This window comes from Tamandua tetradactyla, chromosome X (assembly GCF_023851605.1).
Source record: "Tamandua tetradactyla isolate mTamTet1 chromosome X, mTamTet1.pri, whole genome shotgun sequence".
Classification (NCBI taxonomy): Eukaryota; Metazoa; Chordata; class Mammalia; order Pilosa; family Myrmecophagidae; genus Tamandua; species Tamandua tetradactyla.
In genome coordinates, this window is record NC_135353.1 from 156,176,125 (window position 1) to 156,198,543 (window position 22,419).

At 36.7% G+C, this 22,419-nt stretch overlaps 1 protein-coding gene across 6 annotated transcripts in view; it reads right to left on the reverse strand.

The window, feature by feature from the left end:
• Window positions 1-22,419, reverse strand: part of CDKL5 (cyclin dependent kinase like 5) — a 259,957-nt gene that overhangs the window by 32,322 nt on the left and 205,216 nt on the right. For 3 of the 6 annotated variants that reach the window (XM_077145677.1, XM_077145673.1, XM_077145679.1), the window contains exons 10-14: window positions 18,174-18,254; window positions 14,080-14,231; window positions 6,903-7,929; window positions 3,326-3,427; window positions 2,933-3,038 (exon numbers count right to left, since the gene is read on the reverse strand). In XM_077145677.1, coding sequence (XP_077001792.1) covers window positions 2,933-3,038; window positions 3,326-3,427; window positions 6,903-7,929; window positions 14,080-14,231; window positions 18,174-18,254 — 1,468 coding nt within the window. The remainder of the gene's footprint in view (window positions 1-2,932; window positions 3,039-3,325; window positions 3,428-6,902; window positions 7,930-14,079; window positions 14,232-18,173; window positions 18,255-22,419) is intronic. The other 3 variants (XM_077145678.1, XM_077145675.1, XM_077145674.1) reach the window with 2 other exon arrangements.

Here is a 22,419-nt window from a genome sequence, read left to right on the forward strand (position 1 = left end):
AGCAGCTTTTTTGCAGAAATAGAAATTTTAACCCTCAAATTCATATGGAACTGCAAGGGACCCCAAACAGCTAAAACAATCTTGATTCCAAAAATTACTATGCAAAGCTACTGTAATAAAAATTGTGGGATACTGGCATAATGATGGACGTATAGACTAATGGAATAGAACTGAGAGTCCAGAAATAAACACACATATTTACAACCAATTTTCAACAAGGGTGTAATAGGGGAAAGAATACTGTCTTCAACAAGTGGTGCTGGGAAAAATGGTTATCCATATGCAAAAGAATGACTTTGAACCCCTACTTTATAGCATACAAAGAAATTAACCAAAAATGGTTCAAAGACCTAAATATGAGTCAAAACCATAAAATTCTTAGAAGAAAACACAGGGGCAAATTTGTATGACCTTGTATTTGGCAATAGATTCTTAGGTATGATACCAAAAGTACAAGCAACCAAAAAAAAAAAAAAAAAGAACAAATAGGACTTTTTCAAAATTAAAACTTTTGTGCAAAGGACATTACTAAGAAAGTTTCGAAAAAGATAACCCACAGAATGAGAGAAAATAGATGAAAATCATATCTGAAAAGGACTTAATATTCAGAATATGTAGAGAACTCCTACATTTCAAAGATAAAAAGACAATTTAATTTAAAAATGGGCAAGGGATATGGATAGATATTTCTCCAAAAGTTATACAAATAACTTGAAAAGATGCTCAACATCATCAGCTTGGCAGAGAAATAAATAAGTGCTGACAAGTACATGGAGAAATGGAACCTATGTGCATTGCAGGTGGAATTTCGCAGCTACTGCAAAAAACAATTTGGCAGTTCCTCAAGAAGTTGAACAAAGAATTGCCATATGACCTAGCAATTCCATTCCTAGATATATACTCCAAAGAATTGAAAACAGAGACCCAATACTTGCACAGCAATGATCATAGCAGCATTATTCACAATAGCCAATTGGTGCAAACAACCCAAGTGTCCATGAACAGAAGAATGGATAAACAAAATGTGGTATATATTGACAATAGAATATTTTTCAGCTATGAAAAGAATGAAGTCTTGATATCTGTTGCAACATGGATGAAAGCTGAAAATATCATGCTAAATGAAAGATGCCAGGGCAAATATTGTATGATTCCACTTACACTGTAAATGTAATTAATGCAACTGAATTGTACATTTTAAAACAGTTAAAATGGCAAATTAATATTATAATATGTTACAACAACAAAAAACAAATACATTTCTTAAAAATAGAAATTTACTATCTGCCAGATTCAGAGGTAGATTTATAAGGCAGACAAATGAGATGCTTCTCTGATAGTAAGCAATTTAATTCACTTGCAATCAAAATAAAACTTTCCAGAGGTCAAAAACCAATTAACTTAAAACTCCACTAACATTTTATATTAAAGTATATTTTGTAGCCATCTCTAGGAAAAGTACAGGTATGGTGTATTTTTGAGTAAAACTCTCATTGATAGAAGAAAAGGATTTTGCAAATGTACACTATAATATTTTATCTTAATTAACTTTACTCTGAATTAAAATATTAGTTTCACTGCCAATGACAAAACAACGGACTCCCTGCTCAAGGTGGGTTCCCTTCCGTTAGCTGCTGAGTACACCCTACACTCCCCTTCCCCATCTTTATTGGTGAAGATAATACTGCATCCTGGGCTTCTCTATCTCCCACTTCAAATCTCTGATCCCCAATTAGACTATACCCTAGACTCACCACATTGCCACACTGGAGGAGGAGACTGGCCCACTTTGGGTGGGGCAATTGGGAGACAGGAGTAAAGTGGAAGGAGAGATGATAGCTCAGCCTGCTGGGATTGCTATGAGGAAAGAGAAAGAACGCTTTCTCCTCGCTGAGTCAGGCAGAGAGAAATTATAGGAGCAGGGACCAGGTCTGGCTCATGTGATTAAAAGATTAGAGTTGAGATCCACAGACCACCAACAATATGTTCTTTCCAATTAATAAAATACCTACACGCGCGCACACACCCACCCACCCCCCACACAATTTAGTCTCATAAAGTCCTAAAGTAATTGTGGTATCAGGGAAAAAAATGTATTAAAAGTCATATTCAATGCTTTATGCCTTTTCCAAAGGTGGAGTTGGGAGGGAAGAGAGTAGCCTAACCATTTACTATATGTTTTCTACTGAATTAACACTTCTATGCATTTATTTAGCTCAGGTTCCTAATTAAAATGAACAAGCAGTTGTCCAGCTGAAGAAGACAGCAAGGGCCAGACCAAGGAAAGTCTGGAATGCCATCTTAGGAAACTCAGATTTCTTCCTGATGCCAATGGGACACTACCAAAAGATGCTCAAAAGGTGAAATATTGAGGATTTGGGACTTGGGGCAGGGAGTAATGGATTGCCCTGCTCTACTTTTTTTTTCCCCTCTGTAGCACTTATTAAACCTTTAGCATTGCATGTAATTATTACATTTACTGTCGATTTCTCCTCATGAGAATGTGAGCTCCATGAGGGTGGAGATCTTCAGCTATCTTGTTTACTGACAGGTCTTAAGCTAGAACAATGCTAGGCACACAAGAGACCTCTGATAAGTATTTTATGGCTTAATTAAATGAATGAGTGGTATGGTCAGAACACAACTTCAGAAAGATCATTCCAGTGACTGTTTTTATGGGTACTTTGGAGGTAAGGAAACCAGTTGGTAGTAGCGAGTTCAGAGGCTACTCTAGGTATCCAAGTGAGAAGCCAAGAGGGTCTGAACTAGGACAGTAGGATCAGAGGTAGGAAGAATTGTTGGAAGGCTACAGTGTAGGCAAGAATAATGCCAGCCTGAACTCAGTCGAAGCAGTGAAAATGTAGTGGAGGAAATGAGCTGAAGATTTATTGAGGGAGAGTGGAGAGAGATGAATTCCCAGGACTGGGCTTACCTCTGTAAAAGCTACCAACTCTCCTTGGAACCGGATCATTGTACAGATGTCTGTTTTCTTTGGGGGCTGTGCCATCATCGGAGTGGGGGTCATGATACACTCCACCCTGAGGCAGGAAACAAGTTTACAGAAATTAAATGACAGATTCATGACAATGTTGCCTATGAATTTAGAACATTGCCTAATCAGTTTATAATTTACTCAATGATATTTCTAAGAGAAAACTCAGAAGGTTGCCACGAAGAAAAATACTTGCTCTATAAGCCAATTTAAATTATTTGTAGAAGAGATTGGGTATGAATAAATTTTAAAACATAGATATAATGATGTCAAAAGAATAATCTTTACAGATAAAAATTACAGTAAAATGTAGCAAGTTTAAAGAATTCAGACCTCAGACTTCTGACGTGAGTGGAATGAAGATGTGCCTTCTCTAGAGGACTCTTTAACTGAAGATCTTGCTACAGTCAACTCTGGAGGGAGTTGATCACCAGGCTGGAAGTAGATTTTAAAAGGATTTATAACAGTGATCTGTTCTCAGGGATGAAAATCACCTAAATCATGATGGTATTTATTTGGTATAACCAGTACCTTAACAGCTAAAATTAAAAATGTTAGTTGGCTAACACACACAAAAGAGTGAATCACCTGATGAATATGAAGTAAGTCAAATTTCACACAGATGGAAAGTAAAATTCTCATCAGATTTAAGGCAAACAGGGAATAAGTCTAAAATGAGTCTGAAAATAGTTCAATTATTGAAAACCAAAAAAAAAAAAAAAACTTGCCAATATCTAGACAGTCCAACATCCATGGTTCTGCACAGCACTCTAATTAGAGATCTGATTAATCTAAAATGTTGCCAGCAGATTTTAGGCCAAGTTCTCCAAAAAAGAGCTGCGCAGATCCAAAACTAGTTTTTATGAAGCACTTAAATGGCAGATTCAGTAGGAAAAAAGATGTTCTTTGCTTATATCAAGGGACAGAAGAAGTACTCAATAATTTTTGTCTTAAAATTCCTTACAAGTATAGTATATGTACTTGAGTTCCCATCTTATTCTTCTCTAAGATAAAGCCCTTTATATTTAATGTATTTTCCTGACCATAATTATGAACTTCTCTAGGGATACCAATACCTCTCTTTCTCAAGGAAGGGAGTCACAGGCTAAGAACAGCACTTGGTCTACAATGGCATCCGGTGAAGAGAAAAAGTAGTTGAGGGGAAAAAGTAGTATTTTCTAGTCTCAGAAAAAAGAGTAAGGAACAAAATAACTAAATCCTCAAGAGGAGTTATTTCTTTTGCATCTCTGTATATATTGTGCAAAGTGTTATCTCAGCCTCACGTGCTGTATCAAAAAAATTTTATTTTAAATTTAAAAATATGACTTTCTTTCTCCCACTCACTCCCCAAATGTACTATGATAGTATTCTGTACAGGAAATCATCCGATGTAGCCTTTCTTTTTCACACTTTGCTACAAGATCTCATTTACCACCTGTACTGTTTGCAAAGGCCTCTAGAAATGTACTTTAGAAAATAAATTATTTACATCTAACCTAAACTCTTAAGTGACAGGTAGTGTCAGCCCAGGCCCCTTGCTTCTGAAAGGTGCCACAATATTTTGCATAACAGTGATTCCCATAATTTACTCATAGCTTTAGTTACTTTTCAAACCTTCTGCCATCTTTGTACCATTAAACTTACACTTTCTTGCAGCTTGACACTGTAACTCCTGAACTGGACTTAAAATTCAGTAACAGTCTGATCTCTGTGTAGCCCACAGAAATTGCTTATAATTAGCTTGCTGCTGCCATGTTAACAAACTTTTTTTGTGGCATTCTCAAAGAGCTACTCATTTGTCATTTTTCCAAGTTAGACTTATTTGTTTCTCTTACTTTTTCTTGTTCATACTATGCTTGATGCTAGCATACTTTCCCTGGTTTTGACCACCATCTAATATCTACAGGCAACTGCTAAGCTCTAGGGATTTTTTCAGGCTCTAGAGGTTCTCTACTCTTTACAGTGTTTCTTCAAGGGCTCCTCTGATTATTTCTATGACTCCAAACATGACCTTTGCAAACTGCACTTCCTACCCTTTCCTCTCACCTGGGCCCCAGTCACATATTTCCACTCTCTCAGAGAACACCTCTGCTAAAAGGCCAGGGTCACTTCAAGCTCTACATGTCAACATGATACAGTGGAAAGAGTACTGGCCTAGGGATCTGGAGACTGCCTAATACTCCCAAATCAGTAAACCTGGGCAACTTTCCAATTCCCTGAGCCTCAGCATGTTCACCTTTGAAATGAAAGAGATGAATCAGGTGACTTGAAAAATCCTTTCTTCTAGTACCAAGAGGGGCTCCTAGAAAATAATTCTTGCATTCTTCCTTTTTCCTATATTAAATCCCTCAGTTCTTAAGTTCCATTGTTTCTACTTCTGAGAAGTCTTTGAGATCCACTTTCTCTGTCTTCCCACTTGCCTTCCTGATTCAGTGCAGAACATATTCTCTTCACCTCATGCTTGGCTTACTACAAAAGCCACTCCAAATCTTGCACTTTTCACTTTAACAACATGGAACAGGGTACAACCCCCAAAACACACCATGCTAGTTAATGTCTCCATTACCATCCTCCTCCTGGAAATGTTCTTTTCTCCCTTCCCTTCAAGTCTCTTTCCTGATGTCCTCTCTACTTTCTTCCCCTAGTTAAATGCCAACCATCCTAGAAGTCTCTGCTCACTACCTCCTCTGAGTGCCTCCTAGAGGAGAAGCCTGGTCTGAGGCTCCCCTCTATCACTCTGGTACACACACCTGAAGCTCAGCCCTCAGTGCACAGCCTCACGATACTATGACAAGACATTCTTTGGTAAATGCCCATACACTCCAAAAGGACAGGGACCATATCTTTTTCATCTTTCTAATTAGAGCCTATGATGGTGCCTAGCTCAGTAAATGCTTGAATACATCTTTACTCTTTTGCCATCCAAAACCTGTGAATATATGTTAGCCAAGAGCAAGACTTTTAGTGGTCCCTAAACCTGTTTCTTTTATATTGCTCCTGTTCACAATGATCTCTCCCTGCTCTCAATTCCTACTTATAGCCAGTACCATGTCAATTCAGTTCTTAATTATTCTTTAATTGTTTTGTATATAATTCCACCTTCCCCAAGAGAAGGTAAGTTTCTCAAGATAAGAACCCTATCTTAGACTTTTCTGAATGCCTGAGAATACCTAGCATAGAGAAGGGGTTCATAGTCTAACAGCCACCACCATAAGAGAAACAGCAGCCACTAAAGCTTAGTAGACACTTACTCTGTGCTAGGTACTGCACACCATGCTTTATGTATTCTGATACATATTATCCCTTCTAATCCTCACAACCCTCAGACAAGGATTCAGAGCACCAGGAGAATTCTACTTCCTTTACACAGGTTAGTACCAGTTTTAGATTCTGAAGATCAATAAAGATGGAGGAAGCACTATGCTAAAAGGATTGCCTTGAGATTTAAAAACAATCCAGAAGACCAAAAAGCAGCATTTGCCCTGGCCTTAAATTAAATTTACCTATAGCACTATATATATTACAGAACTTTTAAATTCAGTTAAGATATCAAGTAACATGTTAGCAAATGTTTGATCTAAGCAAATGCAGTTTGAAGAGATCAGAGAAAACAGACATGAATTCACACTGAACTTTGAGAGAATGGAAAAACTAGCCCATATAATCTGATGAATTCTGTAATAAATCAAAATAGGATTCTCTCAACAAACCAGGCCAGAAAGTAACTTTTAAGAAAGGAAACAGATTTCTAAAACTGAACTTTTAAGTTTCCTTAAGTATCAACGATTGATTTAAGTAATTAAATTATTTTTAACAGGTATTAGTCCTTTGAGTATTGATTCCCTAAACATATCCTACCCAGAGAGTAAGACCTCCTGCAGTAGGAAAATTACAGACTGACCCTACTCACATCCTCTGCACCACCTTCCCAGGATGAGCCAACAGATCTGGTCAAGGTCCTAAGCTGTACCTGAGGTGATAAGAGCTGCAGGCTGTTGGCTCTGGCAGCCATCCCTTGCCCTATGCTCAAGCTTCCGTCCAAGCCTTTGGCTCTCACTTTGTCTCGGGTCACATACATGGAATGCCTATGAGGACGCTGTTGGGAGGAGAAAGGGCTGGTATAGCCCAGCCCATAAGAAAAGGATTCATGAGGTGCAGATAGTGAGTGGGAATGGCTGCTGTCCATGTGCTCAGGCAGCTTCAGCTCCTCCATTGTTTTAGAATGCCGGGTTGCGGTTCGACGTGAGTCAAGAGTTCCTTCACTTCTGTTATTTCTCCCCGAAGGGCTGAGCAAAGTTCTCGTGTCGCTGTGCCTGGTAGGAGTTGGGCTGGTGGGAGAGTTCAAGTCCAAGCAGCTGGATGGGAAGTACCTACTGGTGTTTGACTCGGCCATTTGGGCTCTGGCTTCGGAAAGATTGCTCACAGACTTGGAGTCACTCAATGCCCCATGGCTTTTGGCCTTGGTTCTGTAGGAAGGACTCCTAGAGGACTGGGGAATGGTGTCAATATAACTATGCCGACTCTGCTTTTCACTGGGCTGCAGTGTTCCAGCTTTGCTCTGCGAGCTTTCCATAAATGAGTGCCGGGTTTGCTGAGATCTGCTGCTTGACTTGAGGTACTTCGTACCTGGGCCTTCTGAAGGCTTTGGGTCGATATTAAAATCAAACTCTGTTTTTGACTTGGCTTCCTTAGGGCTAAGAAGGTGTGGTATGTTGTTGGTGGTGAGATCTTTGTTGGCAGACCCAGGCTGGCTGCTTGCTTGGTAGGTTTTGGTGTGCATTGGACTAAGGGTAGCTCCAGCAAGGTTTCCATTTAGGAAGCTGTCATTGGCGGGAAGACCTTCATCAGCCCTAGACAGACCGGCACTTAGGTTCTGGATGTCCTTACTGTTAGATCTGTGGTGAGATTGCAAAGCAGTACTTTTGCTGGCTTGGTTTCTATGTCAAAAACAAAGGAAGTATGTCAGTTCTACTTAAAAACAGACGCACAAAAAGTTATCAAACAAAAAAATAAATTAACAAATACCTAAAAGTACTTCAAAGACCCAAGCTGCTGACTTTCTCAAACATACTTCTTACCAATCTTACATTCTTACCTTCTTACAGCAACTACTATTTACAAATAACAAGTAACCTATCAATAAGAAGTCAGTTCTCCTTAGATCAAGTCAGTCTGTAACAAAGCACTGGTCCTAACTAAGTTATTTTTCCATCTTTAAATGCTCAACTAACTAATCTGCTGCCAACATAGTTTTTAACTGATAATTTGGTAGAGCACATGCTTTTACTAGGTTGGTACTCATATGTCTATTATAGAATGCTTGCTAAGAAGAAGAATGCTGAGCTGTAGATAAATTCTACAACTCTTCTGCTTGAACATCAGAAGGCAACGCTTAGACACGAAGGTTACTGCGTTCTCTGATTTTATTTGTAAAATTCATAGCCTGAAACAGAGATACATATACCTACTCACAACACATACACACAGACATCAGTGTCACTTTTGTCTTTAGACTACAGGATCGAAGAATAAGAATTCTAGTGTACAATGATAGTGACTAAATGTACAAATTAAAAAATGTTTTCACATGAGGAAGAACAAAGGAATGTCAATATTGTAGGGTGTTGAAAACACATGGTAATTCATATTTTAAAACTTTAACTTATGTGTAAGACTAAAGCAAAAAATGTTTATTTGGTACAAAATTTATATTTTGACTAGTGTATTTCCTAATATAACTTAAGTGGACAGTTTAATTGAATACCATAAATACATGGAACCTTAAGTAGGGCATGAGATTTTGTAGGTTTATCCAGAATGATACCCCAATAAATCCCAGAGTGATTTGAACAGTGAATAAAAAAGTATTTGCAAAGTCCCCTTGGGGGAATGATGAGAAAGGGGGAAAATTCAACTTCCCCATGTGGAGAATTCTTGATATTCTCACAAGCAGTAGGGATAACCAAAGCAATAGGCCGAGCCCTTGATCTTGCTTGTTCATATGAAACTTAACCCCGCAAAGGATAGGATAAACCTACTTAAAATTAGACCTAAGAGTCACCCCCAGAGAACATCTTCTGTTGCTCAGATGTGGCCTCTCTCTCAGCCAACACGACAAGCAAACTCATTGCCCTCCCCCTCTCTACGTGGGACATGACTCTCAGGGGTGTGGACCCTCCTGGCAATGTGGGACAGAAATCCTAGAATGAGCTGAGACTCAGCATCAAGGGATTGAGAAAACCTTCTAGACCAAAAGGGGGAAGAGAGAAATGAGACAAAATAAAGTGTCAATGGCTGAGAGATTTCAAAGAGTCAAGAGGTTATCCTGGAGGTTATTCTAATGCATTATATAGATATCACCTTTTTAGTTAAGGTGTAATGGAGAGGCTGGAGGGAACTGCCTGAAAATGTAGAGCTGTGTTCCAGTAGCCATGTTTCTGGAAGATAATGATATAGCTTTTGCAATGTGACTAAGTGATTGTGAAAATCTTATGTCTGATGTTCCTTTTATCTACGGTATACAGATGAGTAAAACATATGGATTAAAAATAAATAAATAATAGGGGGAACAAATGTTAAAATAGATTTAGTAGATTGAAATGCTAGTGATCAATGAAAGGGAGTGATGAGAGGGGTATAGGAAAGAAATAGGATAAACAAAGGCTAAAATATATTGGGTAGATGGAAATGCTACCAGTCAATGAGAGGGAGGGGTAAGAGATATGGTATGTATGAGTTTTTCTCTTTTTTCTTTTTATTTCTTTTTCTGAACTGATACAAATGTTCTAAGAAATGATCATGGTGATGAATATACAACTATGTGATGATATTGTGAGCTGTTGATTATATACCAAGAATGGAATGATCATATGGTAAGAATGTTCATGTTTGTATGTTGCTATGTTAAAAAAAAAAAGAATTCTAGTATTGTACTCAATGAAAGAAAATGATGTCCTAAAAAGAAATGTAAACTGCCCTGTGAGGTTTATTGGAAAACATAATGATTAGTATTTATGTTTTGGAGAAGTGGCAATTACTTTGGGCTCTTGAGATACCTCTTTGGAACACTAAACAGGAACTCTAACTGGAACACAAAGATGTGAAAGAGTTCACTTCTCTCCAAAAGACACAATTTATTCTCTTTATTTCACACGTTATTATTCCAAACAGACTAAGGCCTTCATTAGGACAAAGTTTCATTCTGCAGTTGGTTTAAAGTAAAAAATGTAAAATCCAGAAGAAAACCTTGTCCACTATTTGAAAGCTGGAACAGACATCAAGAGCAAGGTTGGTTTGTTCTATTTCAACTATTTAAAGGATCAAATTTTAGTTTGAGGTAGGTTAGAATGCTCTTACATGAATAATCATTTACACAAGTCTCTTTATAATACACATTTGGAAAATTTTGCTATAAATATTGCTATTGCTAAAGATGCTTTGATGGGAGAGTTTTGTTCCCATCATGTACAAATTGGAAGAGAAGTCATATTTGTTTTTCTCTAAAATTAGGACTTCCAATTTTTCCTAAGAGATTCTGCAAGCTCAGATCCCAAATGTAAGGACCTTTTTCCTATCTTCCTGTATTCTGGGGAGTAACGGCTGCAGAAGTCTACTTGAGGGTGTAAAAAAATCTTATCTCCAAAAAATGTACTCACTAATCTCTTCCACTTGGATTACCAGAATCTCAGCATTAAATAAGACAACTTAAATATTAAGTAACTAAATGGCAAATCTGAGATTTAGAAAGAAATTACAAAGAAAGGAAAGTTAAGTTTCGCTTTCTATTAAATAATGACAACAGAGTGTATCCTCAGATCAAGAAAGGACAGTCCTAGTTAAAGGTATGCAGTTTTAAACCATTAGGTTGTTTATCAGTAACTAAAATAACTCAGCAACTTTCAAAAACCCAAACGATGACAAACAGTCTCAACTATAAACAGATATGAATGAGTGAGTTGGTTATTCTCCATCTGCCTAAACCCCAATCCGCTCTCCACCCTTCTTTGCCCTGTCTTGTGCTTTAGGAGCTAAACTCTGTGATCTGCATCAGCCAGGCTCACTTGCCGGCTACCTTCTGGTTGGGCTTAATCAATGGATGACAGGAAAAGAGGCTGGGGGGTGTTCTTTCTGCTCCTTCCCAGCACTGACATCTTATCTCACGTCAGAGCTGCATCCCTCCAAAATAAACTCCCACAGGAGGGTTTCTCCTTTCCAGCTCCAACTCTCCCTAGGTTCTGCTGACCCTATTTTCTACCCAATCTTCTTCAGAACTAGAAATAGTAACGGCAGAAAGATAAATAAAATAAACCATTATTGTGAACTGTCCTAAGCTCAAAACAGGACCAGAAAGAGACAGAGACAAGTAAAGACAGCTGCTGGAGCTTTTGAAATCTTTAGAAACAAAGCTATCACTGTTGAGCATAAACCTACATAAGATCTTAGGAAGAAAATATTTATAGCAACATAAGATGCCATTTCCAACGTGAAAAAGGAGGCTATAATGTTAAGGTAGGAACATTTGCCAAAGTTTTAGGTTTTCTATAAACGTGCAGCAAGCCTAAATTGCTATTCTCAAAGTTTCTGTCTCAGTATTAACCTGAAACCACTGAGCTTTTCACATAATTCCTAAATAGAAAGGGCATCATATCATCTTCAAATTGGAGCTCTGCCAAGGTACCATAAAAAATAGCTTCAAAATTCCACAGTTCTCTTTTACACAAAACTGTTATGGAATCTGGGCTAAAAACCCTTTTTAAGTGGCTGGCAGTATACATATAAAGAGAGATAACAGGCAAGTCTCTTTAGATAAAATAACACTTAAAAGTAAATGGCAAGGATGCAAAGCTCCATTTTGACAAGGAAGGTTGATAAATCAAGACTGAAGAGACTGGCAATGTGGAGCAGGCTGGAAAAGCAAGATGCCATGAACCAGGTGAGCATAATCTTAGGAGAATCTGAAGGAGATTTGGAGTCCATTACCTCTATGGAAGTGGATTTGGAAGACAGAAGACCAGGGAGGCAGTGGTATTTGTCCAGGAACAGGACAGGGAAGTGTGTAAGTGGCAACCAATGTGATACGGTGCTGAGAACATCTCTAAAATGGTCCTGGGAAGTCTGAGAGAGCCACAGTCTATGTTGAGATTCAAACTAGAATTATTGTTCCTAATGAGAAGAGTAAATATGGACCATAGACAAGTGTGGAGATAATGCCTTCAGATACACATAAATGAGGTAAAATAATTCCTAGAAAAATCATTTAGGATTTTTTTCTTTAATATATTCAATATATTTCAAGTCCTGATAATCAAGTCTTCCAGAAAATTTTGTGAATTTATAATTTCTATTTTCATCTACTTCCAAAGAGGATTTGGGAAGACTTCTCAGAGACCCATACAAATCATATCCTTTGTTCCCTTGAAAACACCATCCTACTCAACATATTCCTAAAGAGGTTCTTCAAGGAGAGCCTCATTTCCCACTGATTAACCCCAAGAACTCGATGGAAGTGAATCAATACAAGACAAATACACAGGCCCTCTTTCGTGGTACATGTTACATCACTTATCAGTAAAGTATAAATAAAAAAAATTTATCAGGCGCGCCATGGCGGCTCAGCAGGCAGAGTTCTTGCCTGCTATGAGGGAGACCCGGGTTCATTTCCCGGTGCAGGCTCATGAAAAAAAAAATAAAAAAAGAAAAATCATCATCAGTCTTCTGAACTTTACATCACTAGGAGTTTTTTCTTTCTTTATTTATTTTTAAAATCCCAAATGTAAACTAGAGGAATCAAGTGATAATTAAGGTAGAAGGGAGAGAACGCATCTGTACTTGGAGTGATCCCAGATAAGGCACAGGATTAAGTTGAACCTCCTCAATGCAAAAGAGCAACCAAATGATGAATATTATTCCTTGAATTATTGTACTAAAATCTCATGGAAACAAACAACAAATTCAATACCAACTTGGTTAAATAATATTTGAAACTGTTTTCAGCCCTCCTTGAAAATAATAATCAGGTAAGAATGGCCTACTAGATGTCAAGGAGACAATAACTGAAATCAGTCATTTCAAAGAGCACAAACAGCTATAAAATGCAATCACTATCACTCTTAAAAGAAAACATGGAATAAATGCTTATCACCAATTTATGGATGCTCTCACAAGTCTAAAAAATACCAGGTCTTGAGCTTTAAAAATTCCTCTCTATTAAGAACAATTGTTCTGTACGGAGGGAAAATTGGGGAGGGGGGATTTTATATTAAGAAAGCTTCATATTCAGAATTATTTCCTATTTTTCTTCTAATCATAAATGAGAGAAAATATTTAATATCTTCCATGATGTAAGTAACACCAAATAACAAGATCAGTTTCTTGGGAGGTAAAGGAAGACAGAGAGCATGATTAGGACACTGTCCTCTTGGGTCAGCTTAAGGCAATGTAAACTCATCTAACAGAATCAGGAAATGTCAGGTCTGGAAAGAATCTGATCATATGATCCAATCCCTTGTTGGCTATTATACTTTCAGGAAAAAGAATTTTGAGTTTATGCTGAAAAATTATATTTAAAGCACCAATTTTAATCACTATCTACCCAAGTAAAATTACTATTTCCATATTCTTATGAAAACTACATTTTCAACAAGAGCAACAAAATACAAACCCTTCTATAGAAGGGTTAATTGGCTTCACGGAAAGATTGTCCTTGGTACCTTCCCACCCACCTGTTTGGCATACTCTTTTCTCTGGAAGAATTCCCTTGTCCTCGCCCATCCTTCTTCCTTCAGGCACACCCTTGTCCCATTTACACAGCTCTTCAGGCTAGAAGCCTCCTTAGTTGCTAACCTAATGCTACCTTTCCCAGGGAATTCATAGGTTTCCATAAAATACTTGTTCAAGTTAAGAAAGCCTTTAAGACCCACACAACTCTTTAATTGTGGTTCTGAATCATGTAATAAGTATAAGAAAGGTATTTTTGAATAAATAGGGCTTTCCTTCTTTTCTCTTATTGCACTATTTAAGCAGCCACCTCCTCCACCTACCTGTAAGACCAGCGCTGCATCTGTATTTCCCTAAAAGGGAATATTTACCTATTAGACAATGTGTTGCTTTCCACGTGGTAAGGTTTTCTTTTTGCTGACCTTGAAGGGGAACGATCCAAAAGTCTCTGAGTTTGAAATGTGGGGTGATTCAAACACTGTTCTGTCAAGTATCTGTCAGCTGGATCCAACTTCAGTAAATTCTTAGGAAATAAAGTTCAGGATTTGAAAAGAATATTACAAAGTTAAATTTAAATTCTAATAACAAGCCTTATTTCTTTTTCTTATAAAAAATAAATACATAGCTATTGCAGATTCTAGCAAACACACTTCAGAAAAAAGAAAAAAGACTATCTAAATCACTCACAATCCCACTATTGTTTGTCATCTTGGTATGTATCCTTCTAGCCCTCTTTTGTGTTTCATAGAGACATATTTTCTTTTACAAAATCTGGCTTATATTATATACACAAATTTTGATTCCTGCACTTTTCATTTACTAATCAAAACATTTTTCCAACCTATTTTAAACATTTTAAGTATATTTTTGAATAAGTGAGTAATGTATTCACAAGAAAGAAGATACAGTGAAACTTTTAATCCTGCTCCAGTCCTCCAGATACCCAGTTTCCCTCTCTGGAGCCAATCGATGTTATTAGTTTCTTGTGCATCCCTCCCTACATACTCTATGCATATATCCATCTGTTCCCTCTGATTTCACCCAAATTGCAGCATATACACAATTATCTATACTCAGTTTTTTTTTTCCACTTGATACTAGATCTTAGAGATCATTTCAAATGGCTAAAGAGCTTGAACACTATGACTGTACCTTAATTTGTTTTTAACAATTCTCTGATGATAAACATTTAGGTTGTTTCCCTTCTTTTAAGAACAGTGCTGGAGTGAATAGCCTTAGAAAGTGTTTTTAATGACTATATAGAATTTTGTGATATATACCATGATTTACTTAACCAGTCTCCTACTGTTGGACATTTAGATTGTTGCTTCTCTTCACTATTTTAAAAAATGGCATCTCAAGCTGTTTTAATTAATGCCTCTGTTCACTAGTGAAGTCAAAGATTTCTATCTATTTATTGATTACTTATAGTTCTTCTTTTCTTCTTGTCCTTTTTTGTGTATCTGTCATTTTCTTCTTTAAAGTGTCCTTTATTTATTAAGGTAATAACCCGCTATCTTATATAACACAGATTCTTTTAAAACTAACATATGTTTTCTTCCAAAATTATTTGCTATTTATCTTATTGCTAACTGGATAAGATTAAAAAGATGAATAATAATTCAAACTAATTTTTATTTACAAATTAAACAAATATTTAAAGAAACATAATCTAGCTCAAATGAATAGAGTACACTGAAATTTGTTCTTTGAGTGACTGGCTTTCTCCCTCTGAGGAAGAAAGAAGGGTGAAATTCTGGCATTTCCAAATCCATCTCAAGTTTACTTTTAATGGTTTTGCTCACAGTTAATCTCTTTATGATCCACTGTTGAACCGTGGGAGCAAGCCTAGATTTGCTCCCACATGTCAGACTTCACTTTCAGACAACTACCTCCAATCTAGCGCCACAGAAAATTTGAATTTTGATCCAACTATATACTGAAATAATTCACGCTGGGTCAAAAGATTCTGGATGTTAAGGCCCAAACCACCACTTATATGTAATTGTATTAACATTCATGATGATTCAGATACAACTCTGAAATTATCTCTGAAATTATCTATTTTATTAGAGAACAAAAACTTGTAGGTGCATAAACTAATTTTGGTCTCACTGGCAGTAAAACAGTTAACATCAAAATGGTCTCAACTGTAAGATACTAGTTAAAAACAAAGGGAAGTCTGTCTTTGAACAGTCTTTTACATTAGAAGTACACAGGACCTGTTATAAGCCAAATATCGACTAACATTAGCTCTATTTTAACTTATTTAAGATTATTAAAAGTAGAAATTACTGTACATACACCCAAAGAACTATGTTTATATTTATGAGTAAAGTTATTGCTTTTCAAATTACTTAAAGAGATGAGATCATTATGAGGAAGTATGAAACTTACCTAGGAAATAGTTTCTAAAACTCAGTATTTGGGGGAAAAACAACGTAACTTATTTTTTACAAAGTCAATATAATTATTGTAGCTATTCTTAACATTATTAGGGGCTTGAATTAATTCTGGTGACTTGTATCCCCACTAAAATGGTTCATGGAGGACCTGCAGAATAAGACAGCCATTTTAGATACTTAAATGTAGACAAAAGCATCAAGACAGCTTTAGAAAATGGCAGAGAATGTTTTTCTTTATGAGAGGATAACTGGCATTATTATTTTAAAATTCATTTTCAAAAATAGGTAAAAGACAAGAGGAACGATTCTTCTTATATAACATTCACTAAAAAGGCAATATTAATCTTTTGTGAGAGAAGCTGGAATAGCAGTTATAGGGAGTGCAGAGAAATAGGGGTGTAAAGCCTAGGGGGAGTCATGAGGGAGGCTTCTGGGATGTTAATAATTTTCTGTATCTCCATCTGGGTGGGGTTACATGGATATGTTTACATACTAAAAATTAACTGAGATGTACACTTATAATTTGTGCACCTTCTAAATATATATTTCAATAAAAGTGCTCACTTAATGTTCAAAAATTTTGAGGGTAAATATATTAAATGAATAGAAATTAGAATGTTTAACTTCCAAACTGGTAGAAATACGAAGAGTCAGCTCCCTTTTGTTCTACTTTTATATCTTCTAGCTTTTACCAGGTGCCATAGTGACAACTTGGCAATTACACATGGTGTGATTTAACCAAAATAAAATTCAATTATTTAACTAAAAGACAACAAAAGGCAGAAAACATGAGATTACATTTAATTTACTAATTTATTCTTCTTACATTAGAAAAATTACTACATAATTAAGGCCCTGATTAATAAACACCAATTGCATGAAACAGCATATTGGCAAGGCTTAAGTGATTTAAAGTGGTAACTTGCGCCTAATTAAACTGAAAGAGCTTTGAGGATTTTTTTTTCCACATTTCTCAATCTGTGTTCAGAAGAACACAGAACACAAGTGTTTCAGAGTTTTATTTTTTTAAAAAGCATTCAGTATTTAATTAAATTTGTGAAATGTTGGGTAGGACAGAAATATTTCTTGACTTTGGGATTTCTAAAAGCCTTTATAGGTTAATGAATATTGTAAATCTCTACAAAAGGTTATATGGTATGTGGCCTTTCCCAACAGCCACACCCCCCCACCCCCACCTCCACCCCCACACCTATTTACACAGTGTTCCTTGGAATACAGATTAACCTAAAGTGCAGCAAAATCTTCAGAGCACTGCTCCACAATTTCCAGCTGCGCTAAGTATGCATTTAAAGGTGGCACACAGCGTACACTCCACTGATTTTGACAGGTGACTGAATGGGCATAAAACAAAATTGATCATCAACAAGTATTTTTTCAAGGTCTACTATCAAACAACCAGTACTTGCCTATGCACTGACTGATTGCAATGAAAGCTAGGGAAATAGGACAATCACTTCTCATTCAAGAGGCTGTCGACCAGGGAAGAAAAACTTGAATAAAAAAATTAGAGAAAGTTTTTAGTAGTTCAGAGCAGGACTACCTCTGGTCAGGGGGCCTAGCATGAGAAGACTCAGGTCAAGGCAATAGCCATGATCCTGATGTGTCCAAAGCAGAGCCAGAAAGGGCCAAGCTGTCTCAGCGAAGAGGCCAAGTTAGAAAACAGCAGAAGCATGTTATGATAAAATCTATATAGCTCATATACACAAATTTTTAGAATCTCTTTTCTTTCAATATTAGTTTTAAGACTTGTTTTAAATCCTAATGCCTGAGCAGCTCTTGAGTACTAACAGATTTCTATTATTCTATCCATTTTAAGAATGTAATTTAGGTATTGCATGGTTCTGCCTAGATGGAATGCTACAATTCTGTTGTTACTTTAAATAAATTACATGCCTTTTTACATGAGCCAGCCTCCTATTATTCACCATCTATTAGCAGAACATTTAATTCACAAATGTGGGCTATGGTTGCACGTAGATACAAGAGAATCATGAACCAAAATACATTTTATATCAACATACAACATCAACTTATCCCACCTTCATTAAGTCAAGTAAAACACTATTTAAAATCCCAAGGTATCTTCTTTCCAATGATTGAGGATGGTTAACAGCTGGGAACTGTAAGAACAACATGAAAGAAATGTTAGCATGTTGGGAAGGATACATGTGTGTATGTGACTATGAGTGCCAGAAAAGGTGACAGATGAGTAGAAGTTACTGCCTCAGTGCCAACAAAGTCAAATCTATTTCAGTTGCACATTACTTTTCGTGCCTATGGATTTTAGGTGAGATTAATAGGTTTGGGTGTTAAATAACAGGAAGACTCAGCTGAAAAGATGATACCTAAATCTAGGCAGACAATACTGAAGCATGTGAAACAAACTAAAATATACAAATTTGAAATGGTATACTGTTTCCTGTTTAGAATACAGACAATTCTTAATTTCTGACAGTAATTGGGGGATTAGCAGAAGGGATATGATAAGACAACAGATTGAGAAAAAGGCAGTGAGAGGACAGTATCTGAAAGGCCAAAGAAATGGAGATGGTGAATTCAAGCACACGATCTACTAATATACACTTTTAATGACCTGTTTTCAATTCCTTCCTTCGTAGGCAGACATAGGCTCCTAGATTAACAAATGCATTTTTTAAATAAAATCAAAGGGAAGGGGTCACATTTATTTAGATTTTGTATCCTTCCCTCTGCCAACTCTCATATTTTGCAATATCTAAGTGCACCATTAAATTGTGCAGTTTTAAATCCTAGCTGAAGGTCAGAGAGAGACCAATGTGGTTTGGAGCTATAGAAAAAAAATTAGGTTTTTTCTAATGACTGGCAGAGCCCAATGCCATGTACAACTTCCAAATGTGAGAGATAGTCTGCTTTTTGTATATATTTCCTTTATAACAACATAAGGGTCTCTCAAGATAAGAAATCACTAAATGTGCTAGATAAGTGCATGGGAGGATTAGTTAGGTAGTAAAAGCTAAAAGGTATTTAAGAAGTGATTCTGACATCAACCCCACACTGTGGTAAGTACAAGCAAGAGATATAGAACTAGGTAAGACCTAAACCTTGCATCTTAGGAAGCTGCAGTCTGGCTGAGAAAGCAGTCAGTGCTAAGCTGTGTAGCCCAAAATCTTAGTTGAAGCCCAGAGAGAGACCAATGTAGTTTGCAGCTGCAGAAAAAAAAAAATCCATAGGTAATATATGAACTGGGTTTTGAAAGATAAGAAAAATGTGAAGACAGATAGAAATAGGACAGCACCTTCCAGACTGAGGCAGTAGAAGGAATAACATGAATTTAACACAGACACAGGCAATAACCTAAAACCGATTTCTGAAGGAAGCAATGCTACACAAGGCATTTTAGATATTATTCTTATTTTAGAGATAAGGAACGTGGGGATCAAAAGTTTAAATAACTTATTCATGGCAAGTTATATAATTAAAAAGCAGTAGAACTGGTATCTGCACCAAGTTTGTGATCCAAACCCACACTCTGCAAACCTAGGTGCCTTTCCTCAGAGAGGTAAAGAGGTTCCTTTTGATGTTGTTGGAACATTAACTATCAGCCCAAAGAGAGAGATACCTGTCATGCTGGGATAAAAGGCTCTATGCTGGTACATTTTAATTAATCTCGTGCTTATAAAGTCTATCTTATGCTACCGGATACCCCTCCCTTTTCTTTTTTTAGAAGTGACATTTCATTGATAAGAAAATTAATGCTGAAAGCCAAAAGAAATCAGAATCAAAAATGACCAAGGAGATTTCTAACAAAGCATTTTTAATTTATGCACTTTTAAATGAAATCTACCATTCTAGCATGAGGTAAGTCAACAAATATCCCAAACTCAAGCATAAAAGTTTAAAGTGTACCTACTCAGTAGTATTTATGTTTTTGTTTTAATCATGTGGCCAATAAAATATGAGTGCCTCTTAACTGAGCACTTATTTTGTACCAGGGAGTGGTTCGTGGATTTCCCATATATTACACTTAGTCTTCACAACAGCCTGTCATCAAGTGGTACTTCTATTATCATCACTGTACACCCAAAGAATGGAAGCATAGGATGGTGAATTAACTTACCTAAGATCATTCAAGCAGTAAATATGGAGAAGGGATTTGAACTCCAGCAGTTTCACTGCAGAGCCCTGGCCCTCTATGGTGGGACATCAATTGCTACTTTTTCAAAATAATGCACATCATTAGAGCAACATCTTGTTAATTTTCCAATCTCTATACAATTGAATGCAGACAGCACTGGACTGGTTTTTGTATAGCAGCTATAGCTCACATGCCCTATCTGCTACAGACATTCTCAAGTAAAATCATAAAGGAAAGCTTTTCCTTCAAAAGATGTTAAATCTCAAAAAAGATTAAACTAATTTAGTTAAAACAAGACAAACACTTTCAGACTAAAATGTAAAAATATTAAGGCTTATAAAAATCAAAGTGTCATGGAAACAGCAATTTCCCTGAAGGATATTTATAACCAACTTTGTCATATACTGGCTAGCATTTTATAGATAATAGTGTTTAGTAAGGAGGCCTATGAACAAACAGAATTATAGACAAATGAGGAAAGACAGTTTTTATATGGCCTCTCTAATTCAAAAGCTACCTGTTATTCAGTATCCATTTCAAATCTCAAAATTCAAAACCTCCATAAAGTCTTCTCTAATGAATTCAATGAATTATGATTTCTAACTTTCCATAATATTTGATATACTGGAAAACAATATAATGTAGTAAAGAATGCCAAACTTTATTATATATCATGCTTTGTTATAAACTGTATTTTTTTCTAATTGTTTCATACATGAGAGTCTTAATTCTTCAGCTAGTTTGTAAATTACTTAAGGCCAGGGACGATGCCAGTTATCTGTTTGCACCCTTTCAGAGAATCCAGCATAAAGCCTTTTAAACCTAAGTTCCAGGCAAAGATATCAGCCAGCAGACGTAGCTTAATGTTCCAGCAGTTAAAAGTTAAAATGTCAGGCTAAATGCAATCATTCAACACTTAGTAGGTACTTTTCTAGGTATGCTACAAATACAGTGATGTACAAAATAGTTCATTTCCTCAAGGAATTCATTAGACCAGTGAGAATACATATTTGCAAACAAAAAGAAGATGCAAAAGAGACATGAGCAAACTGCTATAGGAACAAAAAAAGAAAGAGGAAGTCATTCATTCTGTCTGGAGAAGTCTAGAAAGGCTTCAGGGAAGGAGGACTTTGACCTGAGTCTGGGGAGAGAGCAGGAGGAGGAACTTTCCAGAAAGTGAGGTAGGAGCATTACAGAAAAGGAAATGCAGCAGTGTAAAAACAACAAGAAATGGTAAGAAGTACAAAATGGCAGAAGGGTAGTCGGGAAGGGACAGGAAATGGTAGAAGAAGAGTGTGGAGGGTGAAGAAAAGGGGCTTTTAATGAAATATACCTTAAGGAGTTTAAGTTTATTGGCAATATATCAGTGCTCCTGTAGAACTTTTTAAACAACAGTGGAGACAGAATTAAATATGCAGTTTGGAGGGAAGTAATTCTAAAGGCAGTAGGAACAGATTGAAGTGAAGAAAGTTTAGAAAGGATGAGTTTGGGCGCGGTTTTCAACAGACCAGGCAAACGGTGATGAGGGTGAAAAAAAGCATTAGAGATGGAGAGTAGGGACATAAATGTCAGCTTGAGAGCTGATGACAATGGTTCAACCAATCATTCAAATATTTATTCAGTGCCTACTAGATGCACAAAGCTTTGTGTTAGATGCTGAGACTACAGTGAAAAAACAGATGTTTTCAATCCTTGGGGAATGTATATCCTAGTGGGGGAAGCTAGATAGCTAAAAACTAACAAACAAATAATCACACACTCTGATAAGTGCTATGAAGGGGGAAAAAAGGGTGCTACAGGAAAGAGACTAGGGAGGAGGTTGGGGCAGTATGTACGCTCAGTGGTCAGTGGAAGGGGGCATTTAAGAAAGGCTCAGCAGGCAAGAATGCTCGATTCCTGGTGCCTGCCCATGTGAAAAAAAAAAAAAAAGGCTCTCTAAGCTGAGACTTACAGTATTGAGAAAGAACCAGGCAAAGGAAGCAAATCTGTGAAACTAGAAAAAACTAGGAATATTTATGGAAGTGAAAGAAAAAGAAAGGCAAGTATGGTGAGAGTTTGGGGAGGGTGGGGGAAGGAGATAGGTATGAGATAAGGTCAAATTGCTGGCACTGTTCAGATCAAGCAAGGTCTCACAGACTGATAAGGAGTTTCGATTTATTGGCAGTGAAATG